Source organism: Polypterus senegalus, chromosome 7, assembly GCF_016835505.1.
Source record: "Polypterus senegalus isolate Bchr_013 chromosome 7, ASM1683550v1, whole genome shotgun sequence".
NCBI classification, from domain to species: Eukaryota; Metazoa; Chordata; class Cladistia; order Polypteriformes; family Polypteridae; genus Polypterus; species Polypterus senegalus.
In genome coordinates, this window is record NC_053160.1 from 165,629,155 (window position 1) to 165,650,142 (window position 20,988).

At 38.7% G+C, this 20,988-nt stretch overlaps 1 protein-coding gene across 1 annotated transcript in view; it reads right to left on the minus strand.

Annotated features, from left to right (window-relative positions):
• The window catches only part of LOC120532967 (uncharacterized protein KIAA1958), a 47,478-nt gene that overhangs the window by 16,077 nt on the left and 10,413 nt on the right, over window positions 1-20,988 (minus strand). Inside the window, exon 2 of the mRNA XM_039759499.1 lies at window positions 10,845-12,068. Coding sequence (XP_039615433.1) covers window positions 10,845-12,051 — 1,207 coding nt within the window. The 5' untranslated portion in view covers window positions 12,052-12,068. The remainder of the gene's footprint in view (window positions 1-10,844; window positions 12,069-20,988) is intronic.

The following is a 20,988-nucleotide window of genomic DNA, read 5'->3' on the forward strand; positions in this document are numbered from 1 at the left end:
CCGGACCCCGGCTATCCTCGAGTGGGACCCGTTTCGGGGCTCTGCTGCCCTCGCGGGACGGGTCGCTCTTTCCCACGAGTGGTCTTCGCTGGCTGTGGGGCACTGTCAGGGATGCCAGGGGCCATGACCCGGCCGGGCGCCAGGAGGGACGGAAGAGGGTCAGAGCCCTGCCTGGACCGTGGGGTTTGCCTTCCGGGTTGCTTTGGGGCCACGGGTCAAGGGCATGGAAGCCCTTCCCTGTAGGGGCCCGTGGTCACCGCCAGGAGGCGCCCCAATGCCTTGGGGACTTGTTTCCCCAGCACTTCCGCCACACCAGGAAGTGCTGGGGGGAAGATTTATGACGGCGCCCGGAGAGCAGCCGGGAGGACAGCCGGCACTTCCGCCACGCTGGGCGTGGCCAGAGAGAATGCCGGGAACACCTGGTGCTCATCCGGGACTTGTATAAAAGGGGCCGTCTCCCTTCATTCGAGGCTGGAGTCGGGTGGAAGGAGGACGAAGCAGTGGAGAGTGGAGGCGGCCCGAAGAAAGGCATTGTGGCCAGGACTTTGGGTGATTTGGGGTTTGTGCACGTGACTGAGGTCTGAGTGACCATTGGCTGGGGTCTGAGTGACCCGTTATTGTAAATATATTGTGTAATAAACGTGTGGTGGTTGAAAAACAACATGTCCGCCTGTCTGTGCCCGGGTGCCGTTCACAACCTATATATATAGAATGGATGAGTTTGTTGGGCTGAATGGCCAGTTCTCATCACGATTTTGCAACATATCACACAGCATGTTTTGCTTTTGTGTTGCATGCCATTTTGCATTTTAAATTAGTGACAAAGTATCTATAATAATGTACTGAACACTGGCCTTAGAAATGGGTGTGTGCTTCATAAAAATAAACTTAAATTGAATTTGAAAATATAGTTGTAGCCCACAACATCACCCAAATACCTTTCTCTGTGTCCTTTAACATTCATCTGTACTCAAGTGATAAAGTTAGAGAACAATATGAAGAACAACAATCCATCTTACTCAACCCTATGAAACAGAATCAAAATTAATCAATGTGTGAATAAGAAAACCAGCTGCAGTCTACTACACAGTAATCAGCTAGCCACCTTCAATATGATGGTGACCAGATCTTTAGATAATGATAAAACCATGGTATAATGTAATATAATGTCTACCTGCAGCTTAAAAAATGTCCTGAACTGTGTAATGTTCAGAAAGCTTCCCAATAATAAACATGAGAGGTTCTTCCATCTGCAGAATGCCAGGGACATTACAGAACAGAAAAGATCATCCAAATGTGCGCCCACTTAGAGAGAGTGATAGCTCCCTGGGTTATATTTCCATAAATTCAATACAGAAATGGAGCTCTGCCATTGCAATTTGCACAGAAAATACAGGAGAGGTGTTTACAAAAAGGTACTACTCTCTGTACTCTGTATTCACAGTTTCACAATATGGGACAGACTTCCTGCTTGTGCTATTCAAACAGATACCCTGCAGGCTTTCAAGAAATGACTAGATAAGAAAATTGGATAAGTTACCACATAATTCTAGTGTGCTCAACAGTTGCCTGTCATTGGCAAAAAATACCAAAGTTTTTAAAAATCATGATGCATTCCACTATTGAAGCATTTTCTCGATATTGATCTTCTAAATGAAAGAATACCAGAAAATTTTTAATACCTTAATAAAATTTCAAACACAAAATCAGCATAAAAATTAAACATTATCCATCCATCAATCATCCAACCCACTATATCCTAACTACGGGGTCACGGGGGTCTGCTGGAGCCAATCCCAGCCAACACAGGACGCAAGGCAGGAAACAAACCCTGGGCAGGGCGCGCACACACCCACACCCACACACCAAGCACACAATAGAGACAATTTAGGATCGCCAATGCACCTAACCTGCCTTTGGACTGTGGCAGGAAACCGGAGCACCCATGATAGGAAACCCATGCAGACACAGGGAGAACATGCAAACTCCACGCAGGAAGGACCTGCGAAGCGCGGCGAGGCAGAAGCGCTACCCACTGCGCCACCATGCCGCCTCTTAAACATTAGAATTTAACAAAAAACCCAAACACAAGGAAAATGGTAACACTGATAAAATGATAAAATAAAAATCCAAATTATAAAAATGTGGAACAGCTGAGGTGAACATATAGTAATGGTCCAACATTTATATTTCTACCATAACAGAAAGAGGAAGTGAATTTCAAACAAAAAACAGCAAGTATTATACTGTATATGACAAACTGAACTTCAAAAGCTCCGGTTTTACAAAGGACTTGTCATAATTTGCTCAGCTAAATAACATGTATGGATATGGCATATTAAATGGACCTAATAATAATCATAGATTAGGGAAAGCCAGAGTGTTGACTTGAGGGTCTCTCTGATTGCCAGTGAGGGATAATGGAGCCTGTCAAAGTGTGGTAAACCCATTCTGTGGAGCAGATACCCTGACGGCAGAATAAGAGGCACGCCTGGAGCGACTGGCACGTACTAGACGGCACTCCCTTAAGCTATCAGTTGGAAGAATGAAACAGATTCAATTGAGTTTACTCTCATTATTGCTACCGCACAAAGCATTTGTCCATCAATCCATTTTCTGAACTGACTGTATCCTGAGTAGGGTTGCAAGGAATCTGGAGCTAATCTCACTAATCATCAGGTACAAAGCAGAAACAGTCACTGGACAGAGTGTCAGCCATCACAAGATGAACACACACACATTTGTTCCAATTTCATAGTGCCAATTCACCTTCTTGCTTATCCCAGAGGGGCAGGAATATGCAATGACAATGTGATACATGGTAGACAGACAAAACTGACACCAATTGCTAAACAGAGTGATGACAATTAGATATTATATTTAATCTAGCAGGGTAACCTGTGCTGCCCAGGGTGGAATAAATTGCAGCTGCAGTCACTAAATAAATTCCCCAGGGGGAAAAAGTTTAGTCCCAAACCAAAATGTCACTGAGTAAATCATGACTAGATAGACAGGTATGTTGTAATGTATGAAGTATTGTTTGCATTTATGTTTTTTTGTGCTCATCTTGTCAGCATTTCAGTTTTAATAAAATTACCTTAGTCATACTTTTTCATATTCTTTTAGCCACTTTATCTTAGTGTAAAGTATGAATACACATATGGAAATGTTATCTAGTATTAAGAAACCATATACAGTATATAACCATGTGTGTATAATTACTTGCTCTTATATCCCCTTTTCTTTAAACTTGGACATAAATTCAGTTACTTATCTCACTTTTCCAGGGCACCAGGATTCACAAAGAAATTGTAATTATTCTCCACCTGATAAGTGCATGCAGTTTACAGCTTCAAATGCTTTAAAATTGAAATCTTGGGATTGTATAAAATGTACTTTCCACTCGAGTACTATTAATAGGAATCTCCCATTTGATGTTGATGTCCCCTACCTCTGTAGCCAGCTGCTTTTAATCAATTGATGATAAGCCTTCTTTTGTGAGGTTGAAATGGAAATATCCATGAAGATTTTTTCATCTTATAGAGCGAAACTGTAGTTCCAAAAATCAAACTGTATCTGCATTTCAGATTATTATTTTTTCAGTAATTTAAAATATCACCGCTTCACTCAATTATATTAAAAAGTGGTGCCACATAAGATTGTTTTTATAATGAAATAAATGTACAAATTTGTAATTTTAAATACCCTTGTTGAAGGGAGCAATTTTCCATTTTGGAAATTTTTGAAAGTAAAAGCAGGGGGCATTGTGACGTAGTGGTTAGCTGCCTAACAGATCCAGCGTCCTGTATTGAATCCTCTGTGCTGTCACTGTCTTGTGTTCTCTGCAATTTTTAATATTTTCTGCTCATGTCTTTAAGACATGCAGGTTATATTAACTCTCAAATCTAAACTGCCCCCGGAGCAATTTTCATATATGTAAAGTATATTGAACTTTCCAAGTTTGTTTCCTACATTATGCTCAGTGCTGTCAGCCCTTAATTGGATTGAAATTCCAACCGTCTGTTAGTTCTTTTGTGTGTGTTCTATTAGAATATACATAAATATACATCTATGTACATATACATACAGTATGCATAATATGATTACATAATCTTGTCCTTTTCAATACACTTTCTTATAGCTTTACTGGTACAGCCTGCATTTATTCATCTTTATGTTCTTTCAAAAAATAGTTTATTTCTTCTTATAAAATGCTTTATGAAACATACTGTAATAGTGTCCCTATAAAAGGAGCTGTTTAAAATAAATAAGTATTAAATGATGTGAAAAAGTACAGTAATCCCTCCTCGATCACGGGGGTTGCGTTCCAGACCCCCCCTCCCGCGATAGGTGAAAATCCGCGAAGTAGAAACTATATGTTTGTATGGTTATTTTTATATATTTTAAGCCCTTATAAACTCTCCCACACTGTTTATAAATATTCCCCGCACAGTTATACAGCATAATCCCTTTGTATTCTCTTAGTTATTAGGTAAGATTCATTGAAATTATGTATGTAAACACATTGTTTATACACAGTAAAACCTAAATATTATTTTAAAGATATTGAGTGTCTCCGATATCACATATGTTACAGCCATTACAATAGACAGGCCACCAGCAATAAATAGATACAATGCAAGAAAAATTGTATACAGTAAATGTGTGTACAGTGTGGTGTATGGCTGGCCATTTATCCCAGCCAATACCCCCAAGCCGCCAAGTGGAGCCCTCCCTGCAGTATGGAGGTTCCCCGAAGACCAGCAGGGCATCATGGACATTGTAGTTTTTATATGCAGCCCTGCTGGATACTGTGGGGGCCACTAGGAGACGCTGCAGGGAGGAACAATGGGTATTTTCCCTACGCCCTGGAAGCAGACATGGACAAGGGGAATAACGTGCTTCCGGGGTGAAGAAAATTACTTTTTACCTGACCCGGAAGTGATACAAGATCACATGAACTGGGGAAAGGATATTTAAAAGGACTGTGGCAGCTCCCAGACAGCGAACTGAGCTGGGTGGAAGGGTGGCAACGCATCTGGGAGTTGGAGGATTGGATTATTGTTTATTATTGTAGTTATTGATTGGTTTATGAATATAGTGGAGGAGAGGGTGCTTTGTGCACTGTGGCATTTAAATAAAGTCAAAGTTTGGACTTTTACCCGGTGTCTGGAATCGTGGACAGGGGTTCAAGGGAGCGATAGCGCCCCCTATCTGTCACAACAGTGACACTAAACGTACGTACATGTACTAAGTACTGTAAGTAGAAAATTAATTATGGTTACTCACCAACAATGCCACGATGACTTGTCCGATAACGATGAGTTTAATTTTACTGCACAACAAAGGAGAGCATTACAGCTCTTCTAAAGGAGCCTCTTCAGGCAACTGTGTAGCACCGCCGTTGTTCTTCAATCCAAATCCCTAAAGCAGATTCCATCCAGACTACCACCTTATTACATCCACTTACAACTCGTTTTGCACCCTGGTTAAAAGGACACTGCGGCCGTAGATCTTATATTCCTTTCCTACTTTTTAAATAAAAAGAATCGTAGCCGCATTGATGCCGTAATGGCATCCTACAGTGGTGTAGCTTTTCCTTTCTTTCAACAAATCCAAAACGTTTACCTTTTCGGCAATCGTTAACATCTTCCGTTGGCGCTTGAGCACGGCCCCTGCAGTAGCAGGAGCAGATCGCTTTGGAGCCACAATGAAGGGCTTGACTATGCACAAAGATAAATACAAAAGAGCACATGTTGATGCTGAATGAGCAAGACGAGACTTCCTGGTTAACGCTGCAGAATCGAATTCAGCACTCCGTCGCTGAGCCATTCAGCACACAGGATCTTCACTGCGTGCTCTGATTGGTTAGCTTCTCAGCCATCCGCCAATAGCGTCCCTTGTATGAAATCAACTGGACAAACCAACTGAGGAAGCATGTACAGGAAGTAAAAAGACCCATTGTCCCGCAGAACCCGCGAAGCCGCGAAAAATCAGTGTTATATATTTAGATATGCTTACATATAAAATCTGCGATAGAGTGAAGCCGCGAAAGTCGAAGCGCGATATAGCGAGAGATTACTGTATTGCTTGAAATTCATAAGCTGTTGGCCAGTGAATCAGAACCAGTCTCATGGAACTGTCCAACCGGGCCACAGAACAGTCAGCATTGTCAACCTGAGAACTTTTCTAACTGCTGAATTGGACAGACAGGTGCCACTAGGAGGTGGTAGACATTGTACTTGCAAAAATAAATACTATGAAGACACTAAAGTTAAAGCAAGCCAAAGGGAGAACCAGTTAGAAGCCATATGGACTTCTGTGATCCAGTAAGTGGAAGGAGAGGAGCTCCACCTGGGACAGAAGTGACCCTACTCGCTATGTCACTGTAATAGTGGGCTCAAGGGTGCAGCTGTTCCCAAGACTACTGTACAGCAGAAGAAACTGCTGTTACACATTAGATTATTATTCTATGCCTTTATGTAACCCACATTTGCCTAACAAAATAAACCTTCCTAGATTGAGTTCTCATTTGGAAGCAAACAGGGAAGTTCCTCTGATCCATGTTTAGCAGAGTGCAGACTACTACGTCTGGAGTATCTTTCTTTTCGACTATACTGTATCCGTAACTCCACATATGTATACACTTTTGTTCTTTTGCACTATTTAAAGTAAATAACCTTTATTTTATTACTTATATGATTGTTGGAAATTACACATGTAATTATGACTAATAAATATTTATTTCCCTTGCTTATTTGTACAGGAGATAATTATACTACACAGGAGCACTAGAAGAGTGAAATGCTTAAGCCCTTCACCTATGGTTCTGCATGTGAGTTGATGGCTGCCGCTGAATTGTTCAGTTGTCGCTTTCAAGTGTACCGAAATGGCCAAATATTTTACACCTTTCGACAACCGCCAATGCCTCTTAAACATCTTAGACTCACAGGTGACGATTTCAGTAGTGGACACTTTGATGTTTATGAATGTTTAAACTTTCAAAAGCTGGATGTGATTTTATCGCTGAAACCGGTTGTGTGCTTACAACGCTTGACAGATACTGAATGTCACTTCAACACAAGTCCTACAAATACTGTCATAATTGAAACAAACCATGAAACTCAAACCGATTATGACAGCAGCAATCCAAGCTGTGAGATTTGAGACAAGATTACTGTTCACATGGCCAACTGTAAGTTACATGCTCAAGAGTAAGCTCAGCGCACAGCTTGGTCATGTTACAACCAGAGGGCCGAACTGACAACATGGTATACAAAGAGATCCTTAAGAAATAATTATTGGCATATTTTCCCTCAGTTTAAAAAGGTTAAATTTTCTTCTTAATAAAAATTTTAATGCAGTACTTCGCCGCTGCAAAGCGTGGGTATTTTGCTAGTTATTAATATATTAGTGAACTAACCTGTTTTAATAAAAGGTGTCAGATTAAATGAAAGCCCGTATATTTATAGTACAAACATCACATTTTAATTGGTTTAAATGAAAGGGAATAATCACATAAAAATTATTATCATATTTGACACAAAAATTATATTACACATTCAAGACTGGCCTGAATCTATGACAGAATTTTTTAAATGCTTTAGATTTTGTAATTAATGTTTTTTCAACATGTTTTTGAAAATGGTAGATAATATTTCATATAATAATTTTAAATGATCATTATCATCGCCACATTGATTTTGTTCCACTTGTCCTTAAACCCAACACACACACAATAACACTCTTGAGCCCGGGAAGCATGGCTATAGATGGCAAACAGCAATTTTACAGAAAAAGTATGTTAATAACGTAGGAAATTAAAGCAAGTATCCCCCACCCTTGTGACAGCAGCAATCAATTATTAAGATATTTTAGACACTTAACTGCCTGCAACCAGTGAGTGATAGATTTAATGGGTGCATTATTGCTTTTGGAGATGGATTGCTGTTATATGTGCAAATGACAGAAATATTGCTGCTATTACTATTAACACTGTATGTTTGCATATTCTGGTGTTTGTATTGAACAAAGTGTGACTAAGGGACCTGGATATAAAATCCAAAAGATGATTTTTGGTGAAAATAAAAATAAATAGAAAACTCATTGGCTATGAGAAATGTCCATCCAATCATCCTTTTTTTCTAACTCACATAAACATATACAAAAGTAAAAGAATATTGAAGCTAAGCTGATTGAAGAATGGCAAAAAAAAGCTAGAAAAAGGAGAAACCTTATAGTTGAGAACGCCAATGGAGTAGAACTTAAAAAAAACGAATCAAGGATAACTCCCTTTTTGAATGTATCCATGATATAAATATAATTAATCAATGAATAGCAAACGGACAGATTGATAGCTGGTGTATTTACTGTAGAAGGTACATTATGGTATCTGGAGTCCATGATGTTGCCTGTCTTGCAGGAGTGCACATTTTGTGGCCACTTTATTAGGTCTGCCTATCTTGTGTTAGGTAGGTCCCCCTTAACAGTGACCTGAATTGTATGAGGCATGGATTCAACAACATGTTACATATCTTCCTTAAGGATTTTGGTCCATGCTTATACCAGATATTTATGCTTGCAAACCTCCTATTCCAAGTTGTCCCAAAAGTGCCCATTTGGTTTGAGATCTGAGGACTGCGCAGGCCATTCAAGTAAAATGATGTCACAATCATGTTGGTGGAACCGGCTTCAGATGATGGGTGCTTTACTGTATGACGTGACGCATTATCCTGCTAGAAGTATCCAATTGAACAAAGACAGACTGCTACCATAAATGGATGCACACGGTTAGCAACAAAGTTTAGGTATGCTGTGGCATTAAAAGGACATTCAATTATTGAGGGGCCTAATGTGTGTTAAATAATATTTCCCACTATGCCACTATTACACTACACCTCTAGTCTTAACAACTGACACAAGGAAAGATGAATCCATATTGTTTATTCCAAATTGCATTAGAAGTCAAGATTCTTCAGGAAATATGACAACTTGCAATCATCCAGTTTTAGTGATCATCTGTCCATTACACTCTCATCTTCCTGTTCTTAGCTGACAAGAGTAGAATATGGCATGGTATTCTATTGTTGTAGCTAATTATAAATTGTGCATGCAGGGACTATTTCACAACTACCTTGTAACCAGCTATTATCTGAGTATTTCTGGCTTTTATGTTACCTTGCATGAGTCTGGCTATTCTCCTCTGACCTCTCTCATTAATAAGTTGTTTATGTCCACATACCTGCTGCTTACTGCATGTTTTTATAAATCTAAAAAGCTGCAAACTCTTAAATGAAAATCCCAGGGGGGCAGCTGTTGCTAAGATGCCAATACTACCACTTCTGACATCAAAAATCACACTGCACTCAAATCTACCCTGATCACATGTCTTGGTTATTCTAACTACACTCTTGACCATTTCTGCATGGTAATATGGCCTATATGAAAACTCTATAAATACAGCCAATTGGCTGTTTGGAAGAGTGTGGTATTCGTGTTAATAACCAGTTGTACCTGTACACTTAGTTTACATTAGTAGCCCAGATGAAAGTTATATGCAGAGGTTTATATGAAGATTTCTGGATTGAAGTCAAGGAGAGGACCTTTGTTAGAACACTGAGGAAAGAAACAAGTGAAAAGGGAGCCATACGTGTAAATTATTGGTTACTAAATCATAACAGAGCAGATGATAAAAGAAAAAAGATGAAGAATGAAAATGAGTTGTTCAATTTAAGGGAAAATAGCAATACCCTGAACTTTTTAGACTTTGAAAGCGTGCATGTACATTAATTCGGAAAGTTTCGGAGAAAATACTTGTAATAGTAGAATGTCACTGCTGCGGTGGGCTGGTGCCCTGCCCAGGGTTTGTTTCCTACCTTGCGCCCTGTGTTGGCTGAGATTGGCTCCAGCAGACCCCCGTGACCCTGTAGTTAGGATATAGTGGGTTGGATAATGGATGGATGGAATGTCACTGTTGCATTATTTAGGACGGAGGGACTGCCTTGTTTACTTTGCTTAAAAAAAGAAAGCATCTTTTGTGAAAAAGAATAATTTTATTAAAGAATTACATATGCACTCAATTACTCTGATTTCTGTTTCTGCCACTTTTCACTCATCAGTCCACAGAACATTATCCCAAATGTTTTAGCGGTAAGGTGTTTTTTGGCAAATGTTAGACCAAACTTTATGTTCCTTTTGTTTAGCATTGGTTTACACCTTGAAACTCTCTCACAGATACAATTTTTGCACAGTGTCTCTCTAATGGTGACATTAACTGAGCTGAGAAAGGCCTGTACTTCCTTAGTTGTTCGTCTGTGCTCTTCTGTTATTTCCTTGATGAGTGTTTTCTATGTGCTCTTGAAGTAATTGTTAGGCTGGCCCCTCCTTGACAGAAGTACTACTACTCCATTTGGAAATGCTGGCTCTCACAGTGGACCTTTCTAGCAATGTGAAGATTAGATTTCTATTGATGATTTTAGATTCAATAGGGCCGGCAGAATTCAAGTTTGAGTTTTTTCTAGTCTAATTTAGCCAGTTATTTAAATTGGTAAGTTCATTGATTGAGTGACTAAGGGGCAATTACTTTTTCACAAGGGTAGTATAGGTGCTGATGAACTTTTTTTCCTTCAATAAATTAAATGATCATTTGAATTTCTAAACACTATACACAGCAACAAATTTGTAAGAGCCAAGGCCAAGGAAATGGTAGTAGTTTTTAAAGTGTATTAGACAGATCACAGTTTTTCCTTTACCCAAATAACTCTCAGTGCTATGCTGTGTTATGCTGTTTTTAAATAATTTAATTAAAAACTGTTGATTTTATCAATAAGTATAAATATTCTTACCTAAGGCTGCTTCAGCACTGACATCAGTACCTGATGCCTGAGAAACACTTCTCTGCTGCTGGCTGGAACTGACCTCCAACTCATTGTTTTCCAAAGGTGACAAAGCTCCATCATAGGATGCGACTGATTTTGGAGACGGCTTTACTGGGTTGTCTGTGGGGACATCATCGTCCTGTCCTGGAAGCTGTAGGGCTGATAAAGGAATGTTGATTGGCTGGTTTGTACCTGAAGAAGTACTGATGGGCATCTGAAGACTTACTGGCTGACTAGGAGCATGAACATTCATTACATGTCTTCCATGACTTGCTACTGGGGGTCTGGTTTGCTTTGGAACTGGAACTTGAGAAATGCTACAAGGGGAAGTGATGGAAACATTTGCAGAATCTGTTTCAATTGACAGGGAAGGAGAGGCTAATGTGGTTGGCTTCTGAGGCACTGCTTGAGAAGGGGGTCCAGAGGCAACAGCTTGAGATTTCTGCTTTGGTGTCTGGGTAAGAGATAAACTTGGACCATCCGTTCCCTTTGTCAGCTCAGCATTGGCCACAATGTAGTAGTCCTCTGGCAACTCTTGCTTTATTTTCTTAACAATCAGATCAGCCCCACCATTACCACATACATCTTCTGATTTTTCACAAGAACCGCTGCTTAACAGTCCAGAAATTGGAGGATCTGATTTGACTCTCTTGCGAGAAACATTCTGTAGGTGTTGTCTCTGCATTGAGGATTCAAAGTCACTGTCTTCATCTGTTACCGAAGACTCACAAACCATATCAAACAAGGCATTCTCATCCTCATACTCATCTACAGCATCATCTGCCTCAGAAGGCTCACTGCAGTATGAAAAGTCACACGAGTCTCTGGTCTGATTACAGTCCAGCTTACCTTTGTTGGTTCTTCCAGAGAACCTCTCCCCTGGGCTAGGCTGTGTCTCAGATGGCACACCAAGGATACTTGAGCTGTCAGAGTTAAAACTGCGACTGTCTTGATAACATACACGCTCTTGGGAGCCAGCCCGGCAGGTAGTAGTGAGAGGCCAGTGGTAAGCATGTCCGGCACTGCACCCCCACATGGCAGTCAGGGTTCCATGGGACCCTTCTGAAAGTAAGTGCTTCAGGTTGGGAATAAGGCTGCAGATTGTTCCATGGCTATGGGCCCAACTAACAAGCTTAGCCAGATTTTCAGAAGACGTGTGTAAGCAGTCCTCCATGGCACATATTCAATTCTCTAGAAGGCAAACATAAGTCATATTTAAAGCAACTAAATAAATAATCAACCAAAAAACTATTCTGTCAGCATTTAGTAAAGAGTTGTTATTGCACAAAAAGAACTTTCATTTTACAGCTGAATCTTGATGTGTACTAATGTGAGTAGTATTTATTAAAAATATCACCACTCATCATGCTGTTTATTTTTTAAGAATAAATGTTACTCAGGCAGGAAGTGACACCTCCATTTTTGGCTTTCGATTGTTTAAGTTGAAACAGTGTAATACCACTGAACACAAAATTCCATGTTTGCAAAATACATGCAAGATTCATCTTATCACAATAGGTTCACCCGCTGTGACAGGCCAAAATCCAACGCAGCAGATGTCAAAACAGGTATTCCCTTCTCTCCTAACGCAAAGTATCACTGTGCTATCCTGAATCAAAATGCTAGCAGTTTCTGAAGTCAAATTATATCATTTTGCAATTTATACCTAACTAGCCAAATACCCGTGCTTTGCAGCGGAGAAGTAGTGTGTTAAAGAAGTTATGAAAAAGAAAAGGAAACATTTTAAACATAACGTAACATGATTGTCAATGTAATTGTTTTGTGACTGTTATCAGTGTTGCTGTCATCAAGGATTTGATTATCATTATTTCTTTCAATCAGGTTTGTATTTGGAGGATGTGTTGTGTTCAAGTTACATTCCGTGTTTGTCAACCGTTGTAAAGATAACAGGTTTCATTCATCGAAGTGTTCACTACCCAAATTGGTACTCGTGAATCTAAAATGTTTAACAGGCATTCCCGGTATTAAGTTGTGGATCTGCCTGCGAAAATTTATCGGCAGCGTGTCTATGAACGTAATTTAAACTTAACCTTTACACCGTGCTTTCCTATTTATATGTCCTCAAAGGCTTGTTGCGCTTCAGAGGGTTGTTCCTTTCTTACTGCATCAATAAACAGCTCGTCTTCCTCTTTATCTGAGACATCACACACTGCATGCACGGGTTTACCTTTCCCAGTCCTGCAAACTTTAGCAAAGTGGTTCAATTTACCACATTTTTTACACTGTCTTCCATTGGACATTGACTTTTTCCACTGTGTGCTTTGTTTCCGCAGTACCTGCACTTATGAATTATGCTTGTATGCGTCACACGCTTCATATTCCTTTGCTGCCTTCTCAATTGTGTAATGTGTTTTTTGTTCAGCGCTCTTTGGAGGTCTTGCTTTTTGTGTGCGTACTGCATTCACAGTCAGTTCACGTGAGCCGTGATCAAAAGTCTCGTTTATACCCTGCGTCTTCTCATTAAACTTGTATCTCGCGAATATCGTATTTGTCATAGGCATGACAAACGCCAGCGGCAGGGTGTTTATGAACTTAATTTAAACTTACGGTTTACACCGTGCTTTGTTTCGGCAGTAGCTGTACTTATGAATATGCTTGTATGCGTCACTCGCTTCATATTCTTTTGCTGCCTTCTCAATTGTGTAATGCTGACGGACGGCCTTATATGGGCAGGCACTCAATTACGTGGGAGGTGTGACAATGAGAGACTCAACTTCGCCTCACATGCTGTAGCTGCAGGCTATGGCCGTATTTGTGCCAAACACTATTTGTTCCCTGACCATCTCATCTTCGTTTGCATAAGCACAGTCCTTTACCAGCAATTTTAACTCTGTTAGATAGTGATCAAAAGTCTTATTTATACCCTGCGTCCTCTCAGTAAACTTGTATCTCGCGAATATTGTATTCGTCTTAGGCATGACAAACGCCAGCAGCAACGTGTCTATTAACTTAATTTAAACTTAAGCTTTACACCTTTCTTTCCTATTCGTTTGCATAAGCACAGTCCTTCACCAGTAATTTTAACTCCGTTACAGCAATTTTAACTGTGTTACAAAGTGATCAAAAGTCTAGTTTATACCCTGCATCTTCTCATTAAACTTGTATCTCGCGAATATCATATTCGTCGGAGGCATGACAAACACCAGCGGCAGCGTGTCTATGAACTTAATTTAAACTTAAGGTTTACACCGTGCTTTGTTTCGGCAGTAGCTGCACTTATGAATATGCTTGTATGCGTCACTCACTTGATATTCTTTTTCTGCCTTCTCAATTGTGTAATGCTGATGGACGGTCTTATATGGGTAGGCATTTGATTACTTGGGAGAGGTGACGATGAGGGACACAACTCCGTCTCAAAGAGCGACCAAGCTGCAGGCTATGGCCGTATATATGTATGTAAGTAGGTTCCAGTTATGACTGTTACACGTAGAATTTCGAAATGAAACCTGCCTAACTTTTGTAAGTAAGCTGTAAGGAATGAGCCTGCCAAATGTCAGCCTTCTACCTACTCGGGAACTTGGAGAATTAGTGATGAGTCAGTGAGTGAGTGAGTGAGTGAGTGAGTGAGTCAGTCAGTGAGGGCTTTGCCTTTTATTAGTATAGATAAGATTTCATTGCTATTGAAACTATAACAGCACCCTTCTTCTCACATCAATACAAGATAAAAAGAAAACGTGACTGCTACTGTAGCATGTGTGAGATCTGTGACTGTCAATTGCTCATTGATGATTTTAGAATTTGTCTTTCCTAACTCTTGTTTGCAGTGCCACTCCTCCTCTTCTCAATTCTTTATGCATGACTCTGGAATTCTTTTTTTCTTCCCTAAACTACCCTAACTGTGTACTTTGAATTTCTCTAACCTGATATTCAAATTACGTAAGCTTCAACAATGCAACAAATTTACCAACAAGTACAATTAAGGAGCTCCATATGTTCATAGCTTATCTTAGAAAATGATTTGTTAATTGAGAGGTCTTTGTCTCTAATTTACTGGGACTGTATTTAAAAGGTAATAGTTATTAACTGCAGGATGTCCTTTATATATGCATTGTTCAAGGAGACTTCCAAAATCCTAAACTCCTAAAAATTAAACATCTCTAAATTCTTTTCTTAATGTGATGCTCTTGCTTGCCCAAATAATTTATTTATCAGATGCTACATAAATTATTAGCAACATGGAGAGGAGAAAGATACAAGATTCTTCTTTTTGTCCAAATGTCAGATGGCCATTAACAGATGACGTCCAGGGTGGCTTCATGGGATAAACACTTAAAGGAATACTCCACACAAAAATTACATTTTTTATATGTTACTTGCCACATGTAGGTTGTAGTGGTGGCTGAGAAAAATTTGTAATCTTTTTTTTTCATGTAGAATTGAGTGAAAAAAGGTAATGATGTGATATGACCCAATAGTGAGCAGTTCTATACATTAGAAAACAAAGTGAAAAATGTCCATGTAAAAAAAGAAACAAAATTTCACATTGCATAATCCACATGTCCATTACCTATTTGTATGCTCAAAACATGCAAAAATCATGTCAATATTTGTCAAAATATTATTAATGCTTACTGAAATAAAAATCCATTTCCACAATAAATAGGAAAGACGCAGTCTCATAACTTTGTGGTTCTGAATTGAAGATCCGTCCCTCTCCCTTAGTCATTCCTCAAGAACCGTCTTCAATTCAAAAGCACACAATTATGGAGAATGCATCTTTCTTGTTTATCTTGAGTGCCAAGTTTTGGCAAGAAGGCCAGTTCACCTAACTTTAGAAAGCAGAAAGCAACTCTACCTGTGACATTATTTTAGGCATTGCAGTAGATAAAAGCCAGTGCATAAGGACAGCAAGCATATCACTGACCCTTCAAAAGTAATTTCAAACAAAAAAAACTAGCGTACCAGGTTTGAAACAGTTTTAAAAGAAGTTTGTCAAGCTTCCCTAAAGCATCCGAACATTGAAGCGCTCCTCTGCTCATTTTAGGCAGCTTGCTGTTCTTAGAAAGAGTGCTCTCTAATGCCATACTAGAATAATGATCACGTGGCTGTGGCAGAGGTGCCTTTCTATAGGCTCCCCTGCAGCTAGCGCTAAAGCTGCTCATTTGAATTATACAGTATATTACGAGCTTATACTGCTGCCTGTTGCTGACTGAGCATTGATATCATTCTCACTCCTGTCTTGGTGCGTATTGATGAAATGCTATTCACAATGTTAAACTTATTCATTTTTTTGCATTTTATAATGCATTCCTAACTCATTCATGACATTGAATGCTTCATAAACTTTCCTGAATTACAGGTAGGTATCATTGCATGGGACAAGCTGCATACAGTTAAATTTTTAATTCTTTTTCCTCTTTGTATGAAGACATTCTGTCAAGGCCGAGACAGAAGCTTATTTTCCAGTGGAATAATTGTGAAACTACAAACAGTAAAAGGAATTCTTGCCCCTGGAGATAATATAATTAGTGCAGGCTATCTCAGATCAAACAGATGGCAGTGCTATCAGCTATCTCCATGTACTGAAACAGCTTTAAATAAAACATGAGTGTCAGGTCACAGCACATTACTTATTGTGTAATGTTTTTATGCTTAGAAATAGCATTTAAATTGATATGCACTATATAAAATAGAAGAAATCACTAATTATAGTTTGAGTTTTCCAACGCTTGTGGATTCACATTGTCTTTTTGTAATGTGCTATACTCCTATCCAGGAGCTTTCATACAATGTTCACATCTTGAGAAAAAGAAATATGTAGTCTGTAAAACTTTTTAAAAATAACTATTTCTCCTAATGAAACCATGACACAGGTCAAAAAATTACTGCTCAAATTCATCCAAACATTTTAGTTAATTTACCAAAAGGACAACAATGATGCAGATATTTTAAGACATCAAAAATAATTGTCAGTAAGATTTTAAAAACACAACACCATTACCCATGTACACAACTGTAACATGTACATCTGTGTGTGAGTTCAGTCAAGCAGTATACATACACTGTGTATTGTCAAAAAAGGTAGCTTCTTGCAGCACACTAAATGGACAGGACATATGAAACCACTACTGTACATGTCAATGCACAACCTCTGATGTTGTGGTCCCTGATCTCCCACATTTCTGAGGGGTATATCACCTCCCCTTATATATCCATCCATCCATTTTCTAACCCGCTGAATCCGAATAAAGGGTCACGGGGGTCTGCTGGAGCCAATCCCAGCCAACACAGGGCACAAGGCAGGAACCAATCCTGGGCAGGGTGCCAACCTACCACAGGACACACACAAACACACCTACACACTAAGCACACACTAGGGCCAATTTAGAATCGCCAATCCACCTAACCTGCATGTCTTTGGATTGTGGGAGGAAACCGGAGTGCCCCCCTTATATATATATTTTTTTACAAATAATGGATCATGAGACAGAAAGGCAGTGTCATGTGAGTGACAGGACCAGACCAGATTAAGCTGGTATTTCTAAAGTGGCTGGTAAACAAGATTTCTGAACACTCTTTTGGGTGTAAAGATGCAAGAAAATTGCATTTTCTATTTATATATAACATAAATGAACAGGTGAGAAAATAAATAGATGTATGGTTTGCCTACTTGTCATATATATTAGAGGAACAAAAAAAGTATATACTTCACTAAAGTATACCCAATTATAAAGTTAAAATGCAAAGAGCCATTCAGTTAAATAAGTTTAGTTTTGTTTTCTTTCAGGTATATATTCAACCTTTAGCTGAACCCTTACAGGGGACGAACTTCCAAATTAAAATATAATAATTTACCATTCTACTCACAATAGTTTAAATACATAAATGATTACATTAAAATCAAATAAAATAACTGTACAATACTGAGGAGGGAGCATCTAAGGTATTATAGCAATCACATGATACAAATCAGAAATAGCAAGTGAAAAAGCACCACTATACAGCAACAGTTCATTTAATGTCTACCAGTTTTAATCATGAAGCCATCATTCTAGCCCCTGGGCAGACCACCTGTACACAACACTCCTCCAATGAATTACGGCTACATGCTGTGTATCATCAAAACACCACCGTACATATTTAACTGATAAAATGCAAAATGCATGTTATATGGGTTCATGTACTTTTTACCAAATTGTGATAAACTAATCGATGATTACTGGAGTTTAACTTTATTTAACATCCAAACAAAATGATAAAATATATATACGGTATATATTTAAAACACAAAGAGCACTTTATTAGGTTCATTCATCTAGAACATGGCAGAACATGTTTTGCCACTAAACACTATGAGTTTTTCAAAGCATAGATTCAATGCTTCACACGGACCCTTCTGAATTTCAGCAACATGTTCATGCTGCCAACCTTTCCTTTCATGCCATCCTGAAGGTGATCTACTGCTGTGATCTGCGGACACTGCAGGCCTTTGGAATAAAGTGAAATCACTCTCATGTTCACAGAACAAGCTTTAGATGTGCTGTTTGTGACATGCTATATGATTCATTGTACTCTGTACACATGATAATAATGTTCCTATAAAGCTTCAAGCTCAGCACTTAATTTGTAATGAGCACCTCTTATTTTAAGCCTTTCATGTTCTGGGAGCTCCAAGACCCCAAAATTCACAAAACAAATATTTGTTTTCAAATTTGTATAATGTTAAGATAAACAGTTTATTACTCAGATTGTATTGTAAAAGCCAGTTCTGTTTGAGCGGGTGTGGATACGGACATGGAAGTTAAAAGTAACGGGAGCAAAACATTGGAGGCAGCGCATCAGATGAGGTTGAAGAGAGCAAAAACTCTAACACAATTGTGCTGCATGGATAACAGAACAACTTAAGACTGAAAGATTTCTAAGTGAAATATGAATTTTTTGCATGTGAGTATACATTTACAGGACTCATGTCACGTAATTATTAGGCTGATAACATTATTCCAGTACTCAAATTGCCATTGTTGTCACACCCCCATTCCAACCCTGAGCGGTCACTATAAGCTCAGGCATCTCATCATTTACATTTAAGAAGTTACAAGCCTACCCTACATTTGAAATAAAGGGTTGTTCTATTAACGTATAAAAACAAGGTGAGTTTCAAGGGAATACATTTTAAATTTTTACTTTTTGTTAAAAAATGTTTGCATGTTATGTGATTTCCTCATAAGGCATGAGGCATAGTCAGAACTATTGCTTGTGGCATTCAAATGCTGTTACATTGGTATTAAGTGGCCTAATGTGTAGCAAGAAAACAGAACCTGCACCATTACATGACAACCTCCACCTGTGGTATAGGCTGTGGGATCAATGGATTCATGCAATTTGCTCCAAATTTTTACTCCACCATCAGCACTTCACAGCAGACACTGAGATTCAGTCTACCAAGTGACATTTTCCAAGTCCTCACTTTTATTTGCTGAACACATACCAAGTGTAGCATCATCTGCTTATTCTTAGCTGAGAAGAGTAGGACCAGTACCTTCAAGCTTTCTAAACACTATAAGTTCGGAGATGGCCTTCTGCACACCACTTTGTAAACAGCTATAATTTGAGCTTTTGTGGGTTTTCTGCTAGGCTGAACGAGTCCAGCCATTCTACTTTGACTGGTTTCATTACTATTTGTTCAAATTCTGCACTAGCTTAGAAGAGGCAAGAGAGCACACAGCACATTGGAATTAACACACAAACATTTACGACTGCTATGTTTATGGATTAGAAATATACAGTATTGTCTTAGGTCATGGAACATACTGTACATACTGTACATAATGAAATGTGCAGTTCAGATTCAACCTGATTGCAAATCTGACCCATTTTACAAATTTCAGCTTGGTAAAAAAAAAAAAAATACTGAAACGCTGATATTTGAAATTACCTGTGCAACACAACACACAAAAAAAAAAAAATCAGGGAATGGAAAAAAACATACAACTCCACACGTTCTGTTCTCCCTGTGTCTGCATGGGATTCCTCCACTTTACTCCCACCACCCAAAGACATGCGTGTTTAGTTAGTTAGTATCTTTAAACAATTTTCCTAAATGACTTAGTGTTGCTGTGGGTGTATGTGTGTAGAGCATGTCCTGCATGTTATCCAGGGTTAGTGCCTAATACTACCAGTAAAGATTTGGTTCACTACAAATGTTTATGCATTAAGTCGTAGAACAGACAATAAAATACAAATCAAAGACATAAATCATTATGTCAGTAAAACAGGACATTTCAGAATGTGAAGAGGCAATTAAAAGTAATGTGTTAATATGATACCCATTCATAACTTTTCCAGTCCCACTTATTCTTGTATTAGGTTGTGGGGTACCAGGATCCATCAAACTCATGGCAGGAGCCAAGTCAAGGCAAGAAAAAGGCACTCTAATTTACATACCAAATCATACAAGTCAATTTTACAAATCAAGTCAATCTGTTTATCAATGGTTTGTGTGAGAAAATCATATTAATTCGAAAGAACATGCAAAGATAAAACTTAAAGCCAGGATTCTATAGGCATGAAGCAGCAATGTGTCACTCACTTTTAAAACTAGAGAATATAAATCACAGGGCATAATGGGAAGGTAGTAAACAAAAACACAAGAATAGCTCACACAAACGCCTTTAACATAAGAAACTCACTAGACAATTAATTCGACCATCAAAGTAATGTCTCCTGCCATTACTTGTACTCACCAAGTTGTCAATATTTGAATAAAATGGGATCAAATTTTAAACACTTTAAAATATTCTAGCATTAAAATATAAAATTAAAGGACAGAATCAGAGCATTAAAAATATGTCAGCTGGGGTGTTAAGGACGTATCACTATTGCTTTCCCACCTACACAGAATAGATCACTTAACATTATTCAAATATTCCAAAAGTTTGCAAGTGTGTTCTGCATGAGTTTCTACTTCACTTTATACATAAAAGAATGCAATCAAGGTAAACACAATAAAATGTATATTAGGAATTAAATTGACTGTGCAAAACTTATATTTTAAGAATGAAACGTGTACCTTTATATTAGCAAAATCAATGCCACAGTCATCTCAGATATGGATTGCATTACAAAAATGCTCAAAATATTGGTTTGACGA